Here is a 16287-nt window from a genome sequence, read left to right as displayed (position 1 = left end):
CGTACCCCCCCCCCCCCCCCCCCCCCCCCCCCCCCCCCCCCCCCCCCCCCCCCCCCCCGCCCCCCCCCCAGATGTGCGGCTTGCTTGTGAAGTACGTTACTATCTGCATGACCAACATTTTGGTCCACTTCGGCGCTTGACAACCCGGCCAACTTTCTATAGAACGGCACTCTGTTCATTCGCCCTGCGCAAAAGTTCGCCTTTCCCACTCACTGCTCAACGTCATCGTAGTTTCTGTTGATCTCCACAAAAGACCTGATCAGCATCCGCTCAAAGGGGCCCACATATTGCGAGCCATATATGTCTTCACTTCTGCATACCAGCGGGATGCCAAATCTCGCAGGGCACTTTTTCTCACCGACCGCTGATTGGAGTCCTAGACGATGTGTGTGCCACTATCCCCGCTGCATCATCTGTCCATACCAGCTACACGTCCTGGATACTCGCAATTGCCATTTGGTCGGATTGTGATTATAGGGTCTAAGTGTTCTGTGGGCAATGCCTTCCCCTGACGAGGGTTTGTCACTGAATAAGGGTTTCAAGACTCGCTGAGCTCGGCGCGTCCGCTCGGGGCTTCGGCCGGACTGTCCGCGCGTCAGTACCGAAGTCCGCCGAGGCACTTCTCAAGACAAAGTCCGTCTGTCTATACCTTCATAACCACGATGGCAGTAAGACGACCGTCTGCACCTGACAGTTGTCGTATCTAAATGATTTCCCTTGTACCTTTGGACGAAGCTCGAGTTCTGGTTGTTGGAGCAGGCAACCTAGTCGATGAGATCCTTCGCAATCTGAAGTCACGTGGTATGGGCTCTCTAACAGTTAGCACAGCAAATCGACCGCACTAACTAATATTCCGCAATAGGTGTCTCCAATATCACGGTACTAGACTCTTCGTCTGCTCCGAGTGAGAATGCCGACTGTTACTTGAAAGAGGTTTGTTAGTGAATTGCCGCTGTTATAGGTCTTGCCGCTAACAGGTGCAACAGGATCCTGAAAAGTTGATTGCTGCGGATCCCAGCTACTTCGCATCGTTCCACATTGTACTATGTGCAAATCAACCTCGCTCGTTTGAAGTCCTACTGGGAGATGTGCGCTGGCCAAGTGAGTAACTGGCAAGGAACACGCGAATGTTTATGAGCTCATGTCCTCTGCAACAGACAGCGAACATGATCAGGACCTTCCCATGATCATCATGAGAAGTGTGTCCAACACGTGCAAGATGCGATGCCAGTACCGCGAACTGCTAGGTATGTATAGTGAAAAATGTAAATCCTGTCTATGCTGCAACTAAGAATCCGTCAGTTAACGGCGTGGAATCTTCCAAATTCATCACCTTGTCGATGGAGTTGCTGCCTTGGACAGACGAAAAGCGCACGCTAGGTAAACAATTCCAAGATATGTCGGAGACACAGCAAGACGCTAACAGGACTGCTTGCGTTAGTTGCATCTACGATTAGAGACGAGTTCAGTCCAGAACAGAGTCCAAACTTTCAGGCGTACTTCACTGCCGCTCTTGCGGTTACCGATTTTCAGAGTGCAAAGGGGAGATGGCCAGAAAGTTCAGACCTCCAGGATGTTCTGGCGTTGATTAATACGAAAGATGCGCCGCAGCCGCAAGTCTATAATTTTGTGAACCAATTGTGAGTCCTGCAGTGCTAACACTACATTTGAACTACTCTAACACTACGCGCCTAGCTGCACGGGAGGTTTTGCTGCTGCTCCGGAGACAATTGCAATCATGGCACGGATAGTCTCACTTGATGCTATCAAACTACTCACCGGCATGGGACATCCCATCAATAACACCAGTCTTGAAGATGTTGTCCGTGTTGTGGTCAAAGCCTATCCTACCCTTACATCAAAGATTGAGGCCAAACCGAACGGACCTATTCCGCATATTCTTGATGCCCTTAATCCCTGCTCCCCGCTGAGCGTGTCGGCGCATGGAACAGCTCTTCTGCTACTGGATTTTCACAAGTTCATCATAGCTTCTCAGCCAGGGGAAGGAAAGAAGACTCTGGCAACCGCTATGTCTTTGCGCGAGTGGGCCAAGTCTCAAGGCATCTTTGTGGTGCATTGCATGATTGATCTCAAAGCCTATACGGAACCGAATCGAAAGATGGTCAAGTTCTTCAACGGAGCACGAGAGAGAATGGGGAATGCACCCGAGCTTAGCGGCGAGCCCGACTGTATCGCTGCTATTGCGGATGAATACGTTTTCTGGCGACCCCCTAGTCACGTATCCGCTCTGGGCTCCTACGGATTAGAATCATTTTTATCAGCACATAAGATTCAGTCGCTTATTATCGCCGGATTCAGCTCCTCCGGTTGTGTTATAAATACTGTTAAGGGAGCTGCCGACAAGGGATTTATCGTCACAGTGGTCGAGAATGCTTGCGGAGACAAGTCTCCGGATGTGCACAGTGTGATCATGCAGAAGCTACTAGTTGGCCAGGCTCATGTCGTGGAGAAAGATACGTTGGTTGACGCGTGGGCTAACTCCGTGGTGACGCTAACTGATAAACTGAGTATCTGAGCATTAGAAGTTGCGAGTCAGTAGGACGGGGAAAACAAGGCACATGTACATGATTGTAGTAGTGCGTTTTACTTTGTAAAAACAATTTGCAATCCCACTCGCTTTGAATAGCAGAGCTACTTCTACATGTGCAAATATCCATCAATTTGGAAGTCTATACCGCGAGCTGTTCAGCGCTGGACAAAGATGATGGCGATATATGTTCTTGCCAAGGTTTATCAGGCGGAATTTTCCGTACAAAATCGGACCCTATCTGGGCTTGCCGACGTGCGGATAGTGCAGCTCTCGTTTTCTAAGCGCATCGTCATACCATTGTCCGCAGGAACAAGCGTTTGTCTGTCGGATTTCCGAACTGGGCCAGTGGCTCTGTTGTCGCCATTTCTTACTGGGCTCAGTATCTTTGCTCGCCTCCATACACTGATAGAAAGACAGTATTCGCTTGCTTCAAAGGCATGTACAGACCCTAGATATTACAGACCCTAGATATTATTCCATATGAGAACACCAGCGGTTGTGGCACGCACCAGCATGTCTTGCTAGCAGTGAACGCGGTAGAGGTCAGACTACGTTGGTGCTAATCATGGTCGAGACAATGACTTATGAAGGAAATTAAATTCTCACATTGACACAAGCAAACGAAACAGAATGCTGCCAGATGTTCACAACGAACGATAGAACAGATTGATTAATATATGAAAACACATGTTACCAAGATTTCTGAGAAAACAGATACTCCTTGCAGAATGCTATCCTTTCCGGACTTTCCGCCAAAGGAACGGAATAGCATTCCTTTCCTAGACTCATGATTTTTCCATCGTCGATGGGAGTAAAATCTGCCAGTCCTTCGCCATTCGGATTACCATATTTAATGAAGTTAGCCCAGTAACTTGACATAGTGGCTGCAACTTTCCTGTCGTTGTCTCCATAGTCATATCCAACTTGCGCATAGAGGTTGTTGAGTACGTAAGAGATCTCGGCCCCGTGGAAAGCGCCATAACGGGCGCCGGGACCCACCTTGCTGTATGTGTATTCAGAGCGAGGCACGTCCTTCTCGTAGATGCGGAGCTTGGGTTGACTATCTGGACCAGCAGCGCCAACTGCAACACGAGATGGAGGCGCATCGGGCCCTCCTTGACGAGGCGGCGGCGCGTGCGTGTAGAAGTAGCCAAACACGGGACTCTTGGCATGCTTGTGATACTCATCCGCCCAGAGCGCGACAGTCACGCGCGAGTTGTCTCGAGCCGCCTGGTTCCACGCTTCTCGAGCGTCGATGGTGTCCGTGACGGGGTACAGCTTCAGAAACTGCTCGGCAAGTGGACCATACTTCTGCTTTGCGCAAGACTTGAGATCGTCTTCAGTGAATTCGGGATCAGCATAGGTACCACCTTCGTCGGCATTGTGACCAGTCATGACGGGAACATCGGCCAAAATTCCACGATCCAAGCACTCTTCATATGAGTAGGGAAACACCCAGCCGTCAATACAGGGCCGGTAGAACGGAGGATTGCCCCAAACCTCATCGTTCTTGTTATTACCCTCCAAGAGCACCTTGAGAGGGAGCTTGCGCATCTCCGCAATGCTGGACGCACCTTTCTCCTTCACGGTTGCAACACCTTGTGACTCTGCTTTCTCCTTGGTGCGATAGGCGGGAGCTAAGCCGCTCAGAAGCGGGTCGCGGGGATATCTCCAGCCGGACTGCGGAATTGCAGCTCGGAAAAGGCCGCGAGAAAGAGGCGAGATTGTTTGTAGAGCAGTGGATGCTGCGCCAGCGGACTGGCCTCCAATTGTCACCTTGGAAGGATCGCCGCCAAAAGCCGCGATGTTCTCCTGCACCCACTTCAGCGCCGCTATCTGATCGAGAATGCCGTAGTTACCAGACGCGTTGTGACCGGACTCCTCGCTCAATTCCGGTGTGGCAAGAAATCCCAAGATTCCAACGCGATAGTTCAGAGTCACCACGATGATGCCCTTAGAAGCGAGTCCTGTCCCGTCGTAGGCGAGTTCAGAGCCTGACCCGGCAATGAACCGGCCGCCATAGATCCAGACAAATACCGGAAGCTTGTCATTCTCGGAGCCCGCTGGAGTCCAGATATTGAGGGAAAGACAGTCCTCGCTCTGAGTCGGAAGAATGTTCATAGGCCCAAACGCCATCTGAGGGCAGGGCGGCCCGAACGTGTCCGCGATGCGGACGCCCTCCCACGGCACAGGAGGCTGCGGAGCGCGCCATCGATTCTCGCCAGCAGTGGATGCGGCATAAGGCAGGCCCTTGTACACGACGATGCTGCTGTCGTACTCGGACAGAACGCCCTGGACGAGCCCGGTAGAGATTTGCACAAGCGAACGAGTCATTGCTAAACTGTTGGAAGGGTTGATTGGACGAACTCTTGGAAGTCAGATGCCTTCCAGACTTCTTAGATATAATATCGAGCTGGTGTTCCGGGTGCTACTGCGGGGAATGTAAACGAGTTCGGACAAGTCGGCGGAAGATCGAGATCTCAAGCGGACAGTCCGAATTGCGGGTGTGGAGTCTCATCAATTAAAGTTTAGGAAGGGGCATAATGGACCCGTGGTCTCTCGGAGAGTCCGTCCGAGGCCCCGAGAAGTCCGAAGCACGCTAGGCCCACACTGGTCCGTGTCAGTGATCGATGGAAACCTAGTCTGAACCGGTGCGATGACTTCTTGTTATGCCCAGTTGGGTAATTTCGCAAACGTGAGACTAGGATCAACACTGACCGTACCCAAGCAACAATGGAAGCCAGGCTAGTGCTATATAGGCCTCTAGTACTCCGCACAATGGCGGGACTTGCCTTGACTTGCACCGTCTTTCAGTTACTGCTGCTAAACCTGCTGCAATCCCAACTACTATATTCATGATGGCAACATCTTCCGGCCAGGCCAGTTCTTCCTCGGTGTCGATATTTGACGCCGACACGCGAGATTCGCAGCTCCACACTGTTCAGGCAAGTTCTTCTTCGGCTTCGATGCTGGACATCGAAAAGCAGGCCCCGCCGCTCTCTCTCACGGAGCTTGATAATCTGGATGGTCGGCCAAAGAGCCTGGTCTCGCCTGATACCGCCCCTGGCACTCGTGGAGATGCAGAAGGACGCGTCGAAGATGCGGGGCCAAAGTCAGGACCCGCCGGTGGTGGTCGCGGCCTGCCTCCACACCATCCCATGCATCCTAGCCAGTTTTCTGGCGACAAGTTTGCGGTGCCTGCGTTGTTGACATTGCTGGGATCCTTCTGTGTAATGGTGAGACTTCTATTTGTAAACTTGTTCCGCAAATATACTAACTTTTTTCAAGTTCACGAGGTATGTTGAACAATTTAGCAATGCCACTCGAGAATTATAATCGCTGACCGACCGATTCACCATTCATAGTTTTGGATGGATCAATTGTAAGTTCGTTTCTTATATGTCTTTCATATTCAGGTCCTGACCATCGTCCAGGCATCGGTGTCTTCCAGGACTACTATGAGACTCATCAACTGATCAACTACTCAGAGAGTACTGTCTCGTGGATCATATCTTTCGAGCTCTTTTTCATGTTTCTAGGCGTAAGTTTCGGTTCCGTCAATCAATGCGTCTTTCACTCAAATGCGCTAACAACTGGCCTAGGGTCCTTTTGTCGGAAAGTTGTTTGACAACTACGGTCCTCGATATCTCCTACTGACTGGAACTTTTTTCCACGTTTTCGGGCTCATGATGGCGTCTATATCCTCTGAATACTATCAGTTTCTCTTGTCGCAGGGAATATGTTCGCCTATTGGCGCTAGCATGCTTTTTTTCCCAGGTATGCATGATCTTACACAAGAAAGCAAGTCATCACTTTCTGACACATTGTTCTAGCCATGACGAGCTGTATAAGCTGGTTCTTCAAAAGGAGAGCTCTGGCGTTTGGAGTTATTGCTAGCGGAGCTTCACTTGGGGGTGTCATATTCCCGGTATGTCTTGAGGCCATGTTGCTATCTAATCGATTAAAGCTGACACTGGGATAGATCATGGTCACTCGGTTAGTTTCAGAAGTTGGTTTCGGTTGGACCATGCGCATTTGTGCTTTCGTGATACTTTGCCTTCTCATCATCGGTAATCTTACTATTACGTCTCGGTTCAAGCCAGTCAAAAAGCCTTTCTATCTGCGTGAATTCGTTAGCCCTCTCCAAGAAAGGCCATTCGCACTTCTAAATATCGGCGCTTTCCTCGGTTTTCTTGGCCTCTTTGTTCCGATAAGCTACATCGTCGTTCAAGCCTCATCGATCGGAATGTCTACCAGGCTTCAGGGCTATTTAGTTCCTATTCTAAACGGTGCCAGTCTGTTTGGTCGCACAATTCCCGGACACTTTGCAGACCAAATTGGGCGATTCAACATGATGCTTATTATGTGCACATTTTCCGTCATATTCATCTTTGCTATATGGATACCCGCGAAATCGAACGCCGTTGTCATAGTTTTTGCGGTGCTATACGGATTCGGATCAGGAGCGTACGTATCCATTATGCCTACATTGATAGCAGAGATCACAAAGGACATGTCGAAACTGGGGGTTAGGAACGGGACGTCGTTTGCTATCATCAGTGTAGCTGCATTGATCGGCGGTCCGATTGGTGGCGCGTTGATCAGTGCCCAGGATGGGAAGTTCTGGGGCTTGCAGATATTTGCTGGTCTAGCGTTGGGTGCCGGCACACTCGTGATACTGGCGACCAGAATCGTTCTAGCTGGGGTAAAGATCAAGGTAAAGGTCTAAGAAAGTATATATTTGTTGATTCTCATTTCCATTGCATTCTATATACTACTTAATTCTACCGGGTGTTCAAGGGTTTTCATGTTTTAAACACAAATTGTATTTCAGGACAAACTCCTTTCCAGAATCAGGTTTGCTTTCGACTTCACCACCCCAGTATGATAAAACCCATTTTCTAGTCTTTTATATCCGCATTACAAAATAATTCAGTTTTATCGAAACTTGAAACTATGGAAATTAGTAAATCTTGGCAACATAACTATTGAGCGATGCATTATTGCAAGGTCTATTGATCATCAGTGAATATTCAAGTCGCCTGGCGAGCAGTGCGGTCGCAGACTAAACCTGTCACTATGAGCAGATCTTGATTAACTTCAAAATATCGCAAGAGCATCATTGATCAGCATACTGCATTTCTGACTTTCAGTTCGGAATGGGCACTTAGGACTAGCCTGTGTTGACCCGTACAGATATTATTTACAGACTCGAGTTGATGGGCTTGATGTACATCTGGGGATAATTGCTAGAAAAATCAGCATGGCTGAGCGAGACACAGACGAAGTCCGGTAGCGAGGAATAGACGTGAGTAGTTTCGAAAAATTGCATTGAAAAATTAAACGATAGAGATATAAGGGGGATTATTGCTATGCGCGTCAACAGTGCACACTTCAAGTTCATTCACGGAAGTTTTTCCGTCACAATCTCTCGCTGACTTGGCTTACCATATTCGCCGGTGCACTCCGTTGTTTTGAACTTTCTGGCGGGGATTCGTCGCTCAAAAAGCTCATCGAGCTGCGCGTAAGTCCTACCAGTTACATCCGGGATCCACAAGTAGATAAAAACTAGGCAAAGGCAACCGATACCAAAAAACATGTAGCCAGTCTTAGCTCCAATGGCATCAAGCTCAAATGGGATAACGATGTTCGTTACGGTACCGATTATAGCGTTGCAACCTACGCTTATGGTTGCGGTCTTGGCACGGAGTCTGGCAGATCCGGCTTCCGCGGCGTACGACCATCTGCGTCATTTGTCAGAATATTGGATGTTCATACTTTCGAGAGAATATATCTTACCCAGCAACACCAGGGCCGACGGCTGTACCAGCATTGAAGATGGCGATAAAGGCGACAAGAGCCGAACCAGCTGAAGCGGAGTAGACACCGTGGTCCACCGAGTCAACGATGCCGATAGCAACTATATTAGGACTATGTCAGTCCTAATTTCAAAGTAGCAATAGCGATATATCAACTGCAACATACGCATTGACAGGGTTATGGTGACTGCACCCCAGAAAACTAAGAGCCAACGCCCAACGGTCTTGATCTCAATGAGAAAAAAGGCACAAATGGCAGCACCCAAACCAGTGCAGGAGACGATAACACTACCCAAGAGCGCGTTAGGTAGTTCTGCCACCGTGAAAAAATCTAGAACACGTCAGTACTGTCTGCCCGAACACCCACTCCCCTAGGCTACCAAGTTCCTTACAAGTGGAATAAGACTGAACAAGCTGGTTTCCGATTAGCTGCTGGCACAAGGAAGGGAAAATCGCGCTGAAAGTTCGCCGAAGATTAGGACCACGTAAGCACTCCATATAAGTGGCGTTTGAGGATTTCTTTATTTCGAACGCCTTCAGGACAGTATACTGTAACTGATTGGCGGTCCTTTCGATTTCATCTTCAGTCATGTTCGGATGTATTCTCCGTAGACTCTTTTTGGCGTCACTAACTCTGTTCTTGAGAACAAGCCAGTACGGAGACTCCGGCATTAGGATAGCCATGGCGATGAGAGTGATAGTCGGAGCAGCCAGTCCAACGTACAGAGGTACCTTCCACGAGCGGTTGTCGTTGATGTCGGTGCCCCAGGAATTGTTGGCAGCCCAAGTCACAAGCGTGCCGATTAGCGAACCAAGAGAAACTATGAGCAAGTTATAGTCAGTACAGCTCACTCTGAACGTGGAAAGACAAAAATTGCAGCTTACGATTAAAGCTGAAAAACCCAATTGTAATTCCTCTGATCTCACGAGGAGTGATTTCAGCAACGTACGTGGGTATTACGACTTGCATCATGCCCGTTGCCGTACCCATGATAATCTTCGCACCGGTGTAGTCATTCTTATTTCGGGAGAGAACTTCAGTTAAAACGCCGAGGTAAACATTAAGGACCATCAAATATATCGCCTTGCTTCGACCGTAGCGGTCGGCGAACCAGCCAGCAAACATCTGGCCAACGAATTGCCTGTTAGGTGCAGATTATTAGTAAACATAGGAAAGATATCAGAAAGTAATATGACGACAAACGCACATTAGACCGAAGAGTCCTGCCCAGAGAGACAATGTGCTGGCCGCAACTGCATATGCCGCGCTGGACTCATCATACGAGCCCATGGTTTTGCAAAAAGCTTGCACTCCGACTAGAGCTCCTAGAAGAACATACTCGAGTCCAAGAATAACGCCATTGGCCTGTCAGGGACGATATGAGCAAACGACTTTGCGTCGGAGAAGCAGGGAAGCTGAGAAAACTGACCTGAACAGCGACAACAATGGCGCAAAGTTTGAAGTTGTCCCTAAAGACATGAAGCGTCGGCCTGGCTTTCGCGAGAGAATCCAGCTGAGCCTCAGTGAATGCGGTACGGCTCAGTTTGTGCTCAGAGTCGGGCACATCAAGCTCTTCAATATGGGACCCCTCCTTGCGATCAAGATCGTACTGCTCCTCAGTATGTAAGTTCATAATTGCGTGAGTAAGAGAAGTACTAGACCAAAGAATGGTTGGTACACGAGCAGGGTCAAGGAAGATAAGGAGAGAAATGGTTTGTCCATATATATGTGGCCCAATCCACACGATAATGTGGGGGAGACGAAGGTTGCACGCAAAATGAATTGTCCTCTCGAGCCTATCTCCGCATAATGGTTCGATATGAGACTCTTCTCGGTCTTGTGACCTCTGCTCATCATTCTTTCTCCCCTGCAAATAATACCTTAGCAGGTTCTCCGGGCTGGGCTGGATAGTGCGGGTCCAAGTGTTCGTCAGCCCCAGCAATCTTCCCGTAGCCCGAACATGCCAGGATACCGCCGACGAATTTGCTTCGGTTTCGCTTTCATTCGTGGGCTCGCGTGTGCAATCACGATTCTGCGTTGCGGGGTGGAAATTCGAGTGCGGGGTGGAAATTGAAAGGGTCCGAGTGTTCGTCCGCCCGGAAACTTTCCCCACAGCTTGTCAATGTGTGTTCGGGTCTCGGCGTGCAGAAACTATGCTAGAAGCGGGGAGACAACGCCCAGGGGCTCCTTCTCCTTATGGATACAGTCTAGCCGGCTTGGGGAATTGGACCTCCCCCTCGTCGCGTCGAACGGACTCTCCGCGCGCATCCCCGGTCACCGCGGCGGAGACTCCGCCGTCGTCCCGCAGATTCTGCCAGCGCCCCTCCGAGCGCAGGCCGGATAAACTTTTCTCACGCCACATGACAGATCGTCGTCCGACTGCGGATGGTCTTACGATGATCCACGACTAGACAGGGCCTGCCATTCCAGCGCCACGTTGTTGGTCAAGGCGGAGCAGGCCAGGGGTGTCTGTTCTGTATTTCGTTGTTCCATCACCCCACTGCAGACACCGGAATTCCCTATAGCTTGACGTCTGGATATCCTATTTACATTATATTATTACACCAGCAAAATCAATGTGCGAGCCCACAGTTCGCGCTCTTTCAACCTGCCCGACGTCCTGCAATGCCTTCGCGTCTTGAACAATGATTAATGCCGAGATTTAGATTAACAGGCCGAATAATAGGGTCCCGCGGCGAAGCTAAATTGCCAAATAATAGCCTTAGAGCTAAGCTTTTGGTCACGAAACTCACTGCCAAGGAGTCGAAGAGCCTGCATGTGTGCTGAGAGCGTTTGAGAACTCTACTCTCTTCAATGCCGGTATGCATTTTCATCCAAAAACCTCGACTTTACGCGCTCGTAACGGTAGCATAACAGGAGAATGTCATCGCTTCCCTAGAACGAACCGCCAAAGCCTGGTATGATCTGCTGAAGTAGGTAGTTCGCTGCTGCCTCGTCAATCCGCGAATTATTACTGCTGCCAAGAAAGGAAAGATCAGCTTGGCTGTCGCCAGTGGAACCGGCTTGAGATACGGGGGAAAGATTGAGATTCCAAAGACTAGTAAAGGATGAGTCGCTGAAAACCTCTTCGTTCTGCGTGAGGAAATGGCGGAGCCAAAGTGATCAGCATGACGACTCTGCAATATTCTCCAGAGAACCAACTCACCGATACGCCAAGTGCCGAGTATAATCCGGAGCTGAGAAGATCTTGTGGCCGCTGGAAGGCGGAAGTCTGCGGCGTCTGGTTGAGACTGCCTGGGAGTCCAGCAGTTTGAATATATTGCAGTGCGTGATGAGTTATCGGCTGAGAACTAGAGCTCTGGTACTCCATACTACTGGAAGCAATATTCTGTACCGGAGCAACGCCCGGATTGTGAGATATGCGCCGAAGAACCTCGGCAAAGGATTCTGGCTTTGCAAGCTTGCTATCACCGTTCAGACTGAAACGCCTAGCAGCTCTGGCAGAATGCCTTGACTCGCCCTCCGAAGCAAGACCGCTTGCATCGCAAGTCAGTCTCCAGATTATATACCAGCTTCACAGTAAACCGACAGATGGTAGGAATCCATACCTGATGATTCGATATGAAGACTCCACGATTTTTCGAAGCGAGGAGTTGCTGATTTCGTTATACATCGAGAAGATGTCTTGTACCATGGTAATAACTCTCATCTTCTCGGCAAGTTCAGGAGGTGGCACATCACTACAATGCATATTAGCTGCCATTCCTACTGACTGAGGCATACTCCTTACACACAGGCCAAACATACTTGTCAATGGACCAAAAGAGGTCATGGAGTAGAACGATCGAGGCACCTAAAGTATGTGAATAGGCAAACCTAGAAGCCATTTATAAGTTTTCATGTTCGAGTTCGAGAGATACTAACATTGCGTGACTCACCAGAACACGCCCGTAGTAGTCAAATCTCGTAGGTTATAGTGGCAGTCGACAATAATACGCGCTGACTTGAGACATTGCTCCCTGGAGTAAGCGAACTTAGACTCCTTCGAATATCCTCGGGACAGGAAAGGTCGGTGGAGGCGAACGATGCGGGAGTGAATCTGATATAATTGTTGATAAGTGCGCACAAAGCATGACAAAGATATGCAGGGAGAGCTATGCAGAGCAGGCTTACTCCTTCTAATGCAACATCTAGCAGATAGAGGTAAGCACTGTAGACAGAACAAGTACAAGACTTATATGACTTGACTTACTTCGCTGCCATTTCAATTTCTCATCTTCTGGCTCAGCCGAGTTGCTCTCTCCTTTGAAGGGTTCACTGCAGAGCCGCTAGAGTAAGCCAAGAGGATTTCCTTCAAGTATTGATTCGAGCAACTTACGGTAGATTGTCCAGTATATTTCGATATCCCTTGTCAAGCTCGAGAACTTTTCGGCATAAATCCATACAGTCAATACCACAACTGCACTAGTAGCAAACCACTGTTGTGTGAACTCACCGGTAGAGTAGGAGAAGTCTTTAGCATGAGTGATAAGCTTATCGTAGGTCCGACGGAGCATATTGGCTATATTCCATTTGTACACCTCAAGAGATGTAGAAGTAATGACATTGACGTCATATGGAGTATAGTGCCAGTCCGTAGGCGAGAGCTCCCAATCATTAACATTGTCGACGAGTTGTGAGGTACATTGGTCTGGATGTATGACATAGCTGCGAAAGCGCCCAGAGGCCGAAATCCAATCCGCCCACTGAAGCTGCATCCAAATTCGCAGCGCCATGTGCCGTTTGATGGCGTTTTTTCCAGGTGGCCAGGCAGGATCATCTGGAGGCATTCTATACGACAGACAAATGTATAAGGTTAGAAATGTATCCGTAAAGCACTCTAGATTCCACTAACATTTCGGAGTCACTTCCGAGAGTATGAAGACCCATGAGCTGTGCGGTCCGTATGGCTAGGGCTATCCAATTGAGCATCATGCCAGCTTTCTTGCCGGAAGTAGATGTCTGAAAATACTGATTGAATAGAAGAACAGTTCTAGACTGTGTAAGCTCCGAAGCTAGGCAAATATGGAGGCAAAAGATCATAACTCACTGGATCATCCTAACTCGCGGAGTACCCATGCAATCGCCCATATAAAGTGCGCGAACACTCACTGCATGGTACTTGCTTGTGAGTTCATCAAGCTCGCTATTGGTGTATACATGGAATGGATGGCTTGGTTCCATAGGGCCAGCCGGACGGCAGTCCAGCGCAAGTGCCATTACCATAAAAAACACCGCCAACCACAGAGGATCGACTTCCGCATGGCGACCCCTCGCTATCATTTCCCAAAATCGGTCAAGCTCTGCACAAAAGGACGGCCAACTATAATCAGGAGGTGAGCGAAATTAGTGACACGAGGCGCAACGCACAAGCAACGTGGGTGGGTTGCCTACTGTAGAATATGGTGTCGCCAATCGACCTTGTCATGGTATTGTGCGGCGAGGTAGTAACTCTGACGAACCGTGGGCAAGCTTCCAAGCAGGGCGCTCAAAATATCCACTCTGTTTTTATAAACCTGTGGTAGATTTGCAGAATCAAGATCTTGACACATAACAAGAGGGTTATGTAGATCAAGCGAAGGGTCCCATCGAGGGGCCTTGATGCTAGTCAAAGCAGATGTGCATTCCTTGAGTTCATCAACCTCCGCCTCACTGCTGCCAAGCTGGCCTTCTGACGACGGCCTGACTATGCTGCCTCTCCAGTACTCGTGAGATATGATTGAACGTGGTCCGCTGCCGCTTTCATTGGATGACGGGTTAAATGCTACGCTCTCAAGAACGACAGCGGCATCTTCAGCCGCATCGTCGTAGCCCTCGTCGGATGCTGCCGAGGCAGAGCTGTCGGCTGCATTATTCGATGGCGCACTAGCCTGGATGCCATCGTCCACCGCCGACCGCTGATGCTGCTGCAATTTAGCTGCTGCGGCATCTGAAGCCGCTGTGGCTAATGCTGATGCTGCGTCCGCCGTCCGGGACTTTGACCAGCCAGCACGTAATGCTGAAGGGAGTGTCTGCAGAAATGACTCGATAGATAAAAGTCGATCTTGAACTTCTGCCAATTCTGAGCTGAGAGCGAACGGCTGTGGCGAAGGGTCGATCTTGGCGTCATCCCAATTGCATGAATCTCCTGCTCCTCGTTTGATACACGCCATGCAAGGGACGTTTCTGTAAATAGAACGACAAGCCGTCAGCAGGAACACATAAAAGCTTGGCATGCGGTCACGCACGAGTTACGTACCGGTCACATTTGACCTTCCGTCGCTTGCATTCTGAGCAGGAAAGTGCCATCTTGGATCTTTTGGGCTGTGATCGTTCAGTGCTCTCGTCCGAATCTCTGTCGTTCGTCGAAGTCGCATGGCTTTTCAGCGGTTTTGCTGCGTGATGGTATCAGCACACACATTCCAAATTATAACTTCGCATGTTTAGATAGTGTCAAGCGCCCACCTGGTCGTTTCGGTGACCCCTTTGATGGCCATTTCGAAGAATCAGCGGCGCGGGCCATTGTGCCCGTGGATTGGGGTTGCATGGCAGCCCCCGACGAACTAGGATTGAGCCCAGATGCAGATGACATGGACTCGGGACTCGGCTCGAGAGCTATGGACGACTTAGAGGGAGACCACCACGAAGGCCAGTCGCCATCAAAGAGATGTTGAAACGACGTCATAGGAAGGAGCGTGGCACTCTGTAGACGCAGTTGCCCCGCTGCTGACGCTGTCGGCGTAGAAGCCGCCTCCCGCTATGTCAGTATTTTCCTAAGCGGGCTGAAATGTTCAACAGTTGTCTTCACTGCAACGGCAGACTTTCCGCAGTATCGTGAGATTGAATGTGTAAGCGTTCAGTCAGTTCTTCCACTCTCGATGTTAGGGTTTTCCCGCGAACTGCGGGTTAACGATAGCACGGAAAACCGCAAACAAACCACAATGCCACAGCCGGTATTTACAAGACGTTGGTAAGATGTCAGCCTGCACTTCGGCCGACTAGAATAATGTAGAATGCGGGTTAGCACTGCCAACACAGCCCTCCAATCTGGACCCCAACCTCCCTCTACCGCAGCACTGATGGCAGCTCCGGAGGTTCAGTACGCACCCAGCTCTCCCACGTGACTGAGTTTAGGGTAAAATTGTACGCTGGGAGTTGGAGAAATGGCGGGGAAGGTGCTCATTCTTGGAAACTGTAAATTGACGTGTGGGGGATCCATCCAGGCTGGGGATGCTTCCGTTTTCTGGCGCTCACGCATGCCACGATCTAATTAGTTCTGGTGAATCCGAATTCGTTTTTCTCCTTCTGTGTATCCCCGTCTCAGTCCGTAGTCTCTGCTGTCCCCGCTGTCTCCCTCGGTTCCGCCGGTGTCTGTCTGTCTGTCCGCTGTTCGCTAGTGACCGTGATCCTGCGCGCCAGCGCCAACCCTAACCTCGTGGTTAGGGGCTGTTGGGACTTTTTGGGCGAACTTCTCTCTTAACATCCCAGCGCAGTGAAAATGCACCGAAGCTTGTCATGGAGCATCTGGTTCACGTACTCTGCCAGCCTACAAGATTTTTCTAAATGCTCGCCAGCCACGACGGAGGCATCATCATGCGCATATGACACATGTCAAACGATGCCATCCCTCTAAGTCGTCCAGAGCTTGTCAAGAGATGCTATATAGTCATTAGCTTTCTCTGCGTAACCTGGATGAAACTGATGATCATGCCTGCTGCATACTTGAACTAGGCGTGCGCAAAATGCACACTCATCCACAGTTTGCTGGCTACCCAAGCTTCCAAGAGTGCCCGCTTCTCCATGCATATAACTCCGGTGCACTTTCCTGATTCAAGGAATTGGTCCTTCTGAAGCAATCATCTGGATGAACTGCTCATCTGTCAGACGAATGACCGTACACACATGTCTAGCAGCTTGGAGTCATCTATGATCGACTT

At 49.8% G+C, this 16287-nt stretch overlaps 5 protein-coding genes across 5 annotated transcripts; 2 read left to right on the top strand and 3 right to left on the bottom strand.

The window, feature by feature from the left end:
- Positions 1-1251: 1251 nt before the first annotated feature.
- V1518DRAFT_115202 (Isochorismatase-like protein) lies at positions 1252-2889 on the top strand. The gene is made up of 3 exons (XM_066900679.1): positions 1252-1380; positions 1442-1640; positions 1696-2889. The coding sequence occupies exons 1-3, from the start codon at positions 1341-1343 to the stop codon at positions 2534-2536; spliced, it is 1080 nt and encodes a 359-aa protein (XP_066757479.1). The 5' UTR covers positions 1252-1340; the 3' UTR covers positions 2537-2889.
- Positions 2890-3005: 116 nt separating this feature from the next.
- V1518DRAFT_422164 (Alpha/Beta hydrolase protein) lies at positions 3006-5067 on the bottom strand. Its single transcript, XM_066905392.1, has one exon. It carries the CDS (start codon positions 4883-4885, stop codon positions 3242-3244), a length of 1644 nt encoding a protein of 547 aa, XP_066757478.1. The 5' UTR covers positions 4886-5067; the 3' UTR covers positions 3006-3241.
- A 342-nt stretch (positions 5068-5409) lies between these two features.
- V1518DRAFT_429404 (major facilitator superfamily domain-containing protein) lies at positions 5410-7280 on the top strand (the record flags this gene model as incomplete). Its single annotated transcript, XM_066906134.1, has 7 exons — positions 5410-5787; positions 5840-5847; positions 5917-5933; positions 5986-6092; positions 6154-6328; positions 6385-6479; positions 6534-7280. The coding sequence occupies 7 exons, from the start codon at positions 5410-5412 to the stop codon at positions 7278-7280; spliced, it is 1527 nt and encodes a 508-aa protein (XP_066757477.1).
- Positions 7281-7955: 675 nt separating this feature from the next.
- On the bottom strand, positions 7956-10004 carry V1518DRAFT_407374 (general substrate transporter; the record flags this gene model as incomplete). Its single annotated transcript, XM_066901992.1, has 7 exons — positions 7956-8295; positions 8351-8471; positions 8537-8701; positions 8763-9191; positions 9256-9512; positions 9579-9736; positions 9801-10004. The coding sequence occupies 7 exons, from the start codon at positions 10002-10004 to the stop codon at positions 7956-7958; spliced, it is 1674 nt and encodes a 557-aa protein (XP_066757476.1).
- A 1262-nt stretch (positions 10005-11266) lies between these two features.
- Positions 11267-15035, bottom strand: V1518DRAFT_407373 (uncharacterized protein; the record flags this gene model as incomplete). The annotated part of the gene is made up of 14 exons (XM_066901991.1): positions 11267-11464; positions 11538-11886; positions 11941-12072; positions 12140-12208; positions 12271-12431; positions 12506-12522; positions 12585-12649; positions 12711-12756; positions 12828-13162; positions 13227-13364; positions 13422-13694; positions 13766-14536; positions 14610-14745; positions 14816-15035. 14 exons carry the CDS (start codon positions 15033-15035, stop codon positions 11267-11269), a joined length of 2910 nt encoding a protein of 969 aa, XP_066757475.1.
- Positions 15036-16287: the final 1252 nt, after the last annotated feature.

This window comes from Limtongia smithiae (assembly GCF_038497785.1).
Source record: "Limtongia smithiae strain NRRL Y-17922 unplaced genomic scaffold V1518scaffold_13, whole genome shotgun sequence".
Lineage (NCBI taxonomy): Eukaryota > Fungi > Ascomycota > Lipomycetes > Lipomycetales > Lipomycetaceae > Limtongia > Limtongia smithiae.
The sequence above is the reverse complement of the archived record's forward strand: the minus strand, read 5'-3'. Positions and strand labels throughout refer to the sequence as shown.

Bases quoted from the DNA above. Each gene is read 5' to 3' on its own strand.
- V1518DRAFT_115202 (XM_066900679.1), top strand. From the start codon at position 1,341: ATGGAGTTGCTGCCTTGGACAGACGAAAAGCGCACGCTAG. The intron at 1,381-1,441 runs GTAAACAATTCC...TGCTTGCGTTAG, and splicing joins AGACGAAAAGCGCACGCTAG to TTGCATCTACGATTAGAGAC. The intron at 1,641-1,695 runs GTGAGTCCTGCA...CTACGCGCCTAG, and splicing joins TATAATTTTGTGAACCAATT to CTGCACGGGAGGTTTTGCTG.
- V1518DRAFT_422164 (XM_066905392.1), bottom strand. From the start codon at position 4,885: ATGACTCGTTCGCTTGTGCAAATCTCTACCGGGCTCGTCCAGGGCGTT.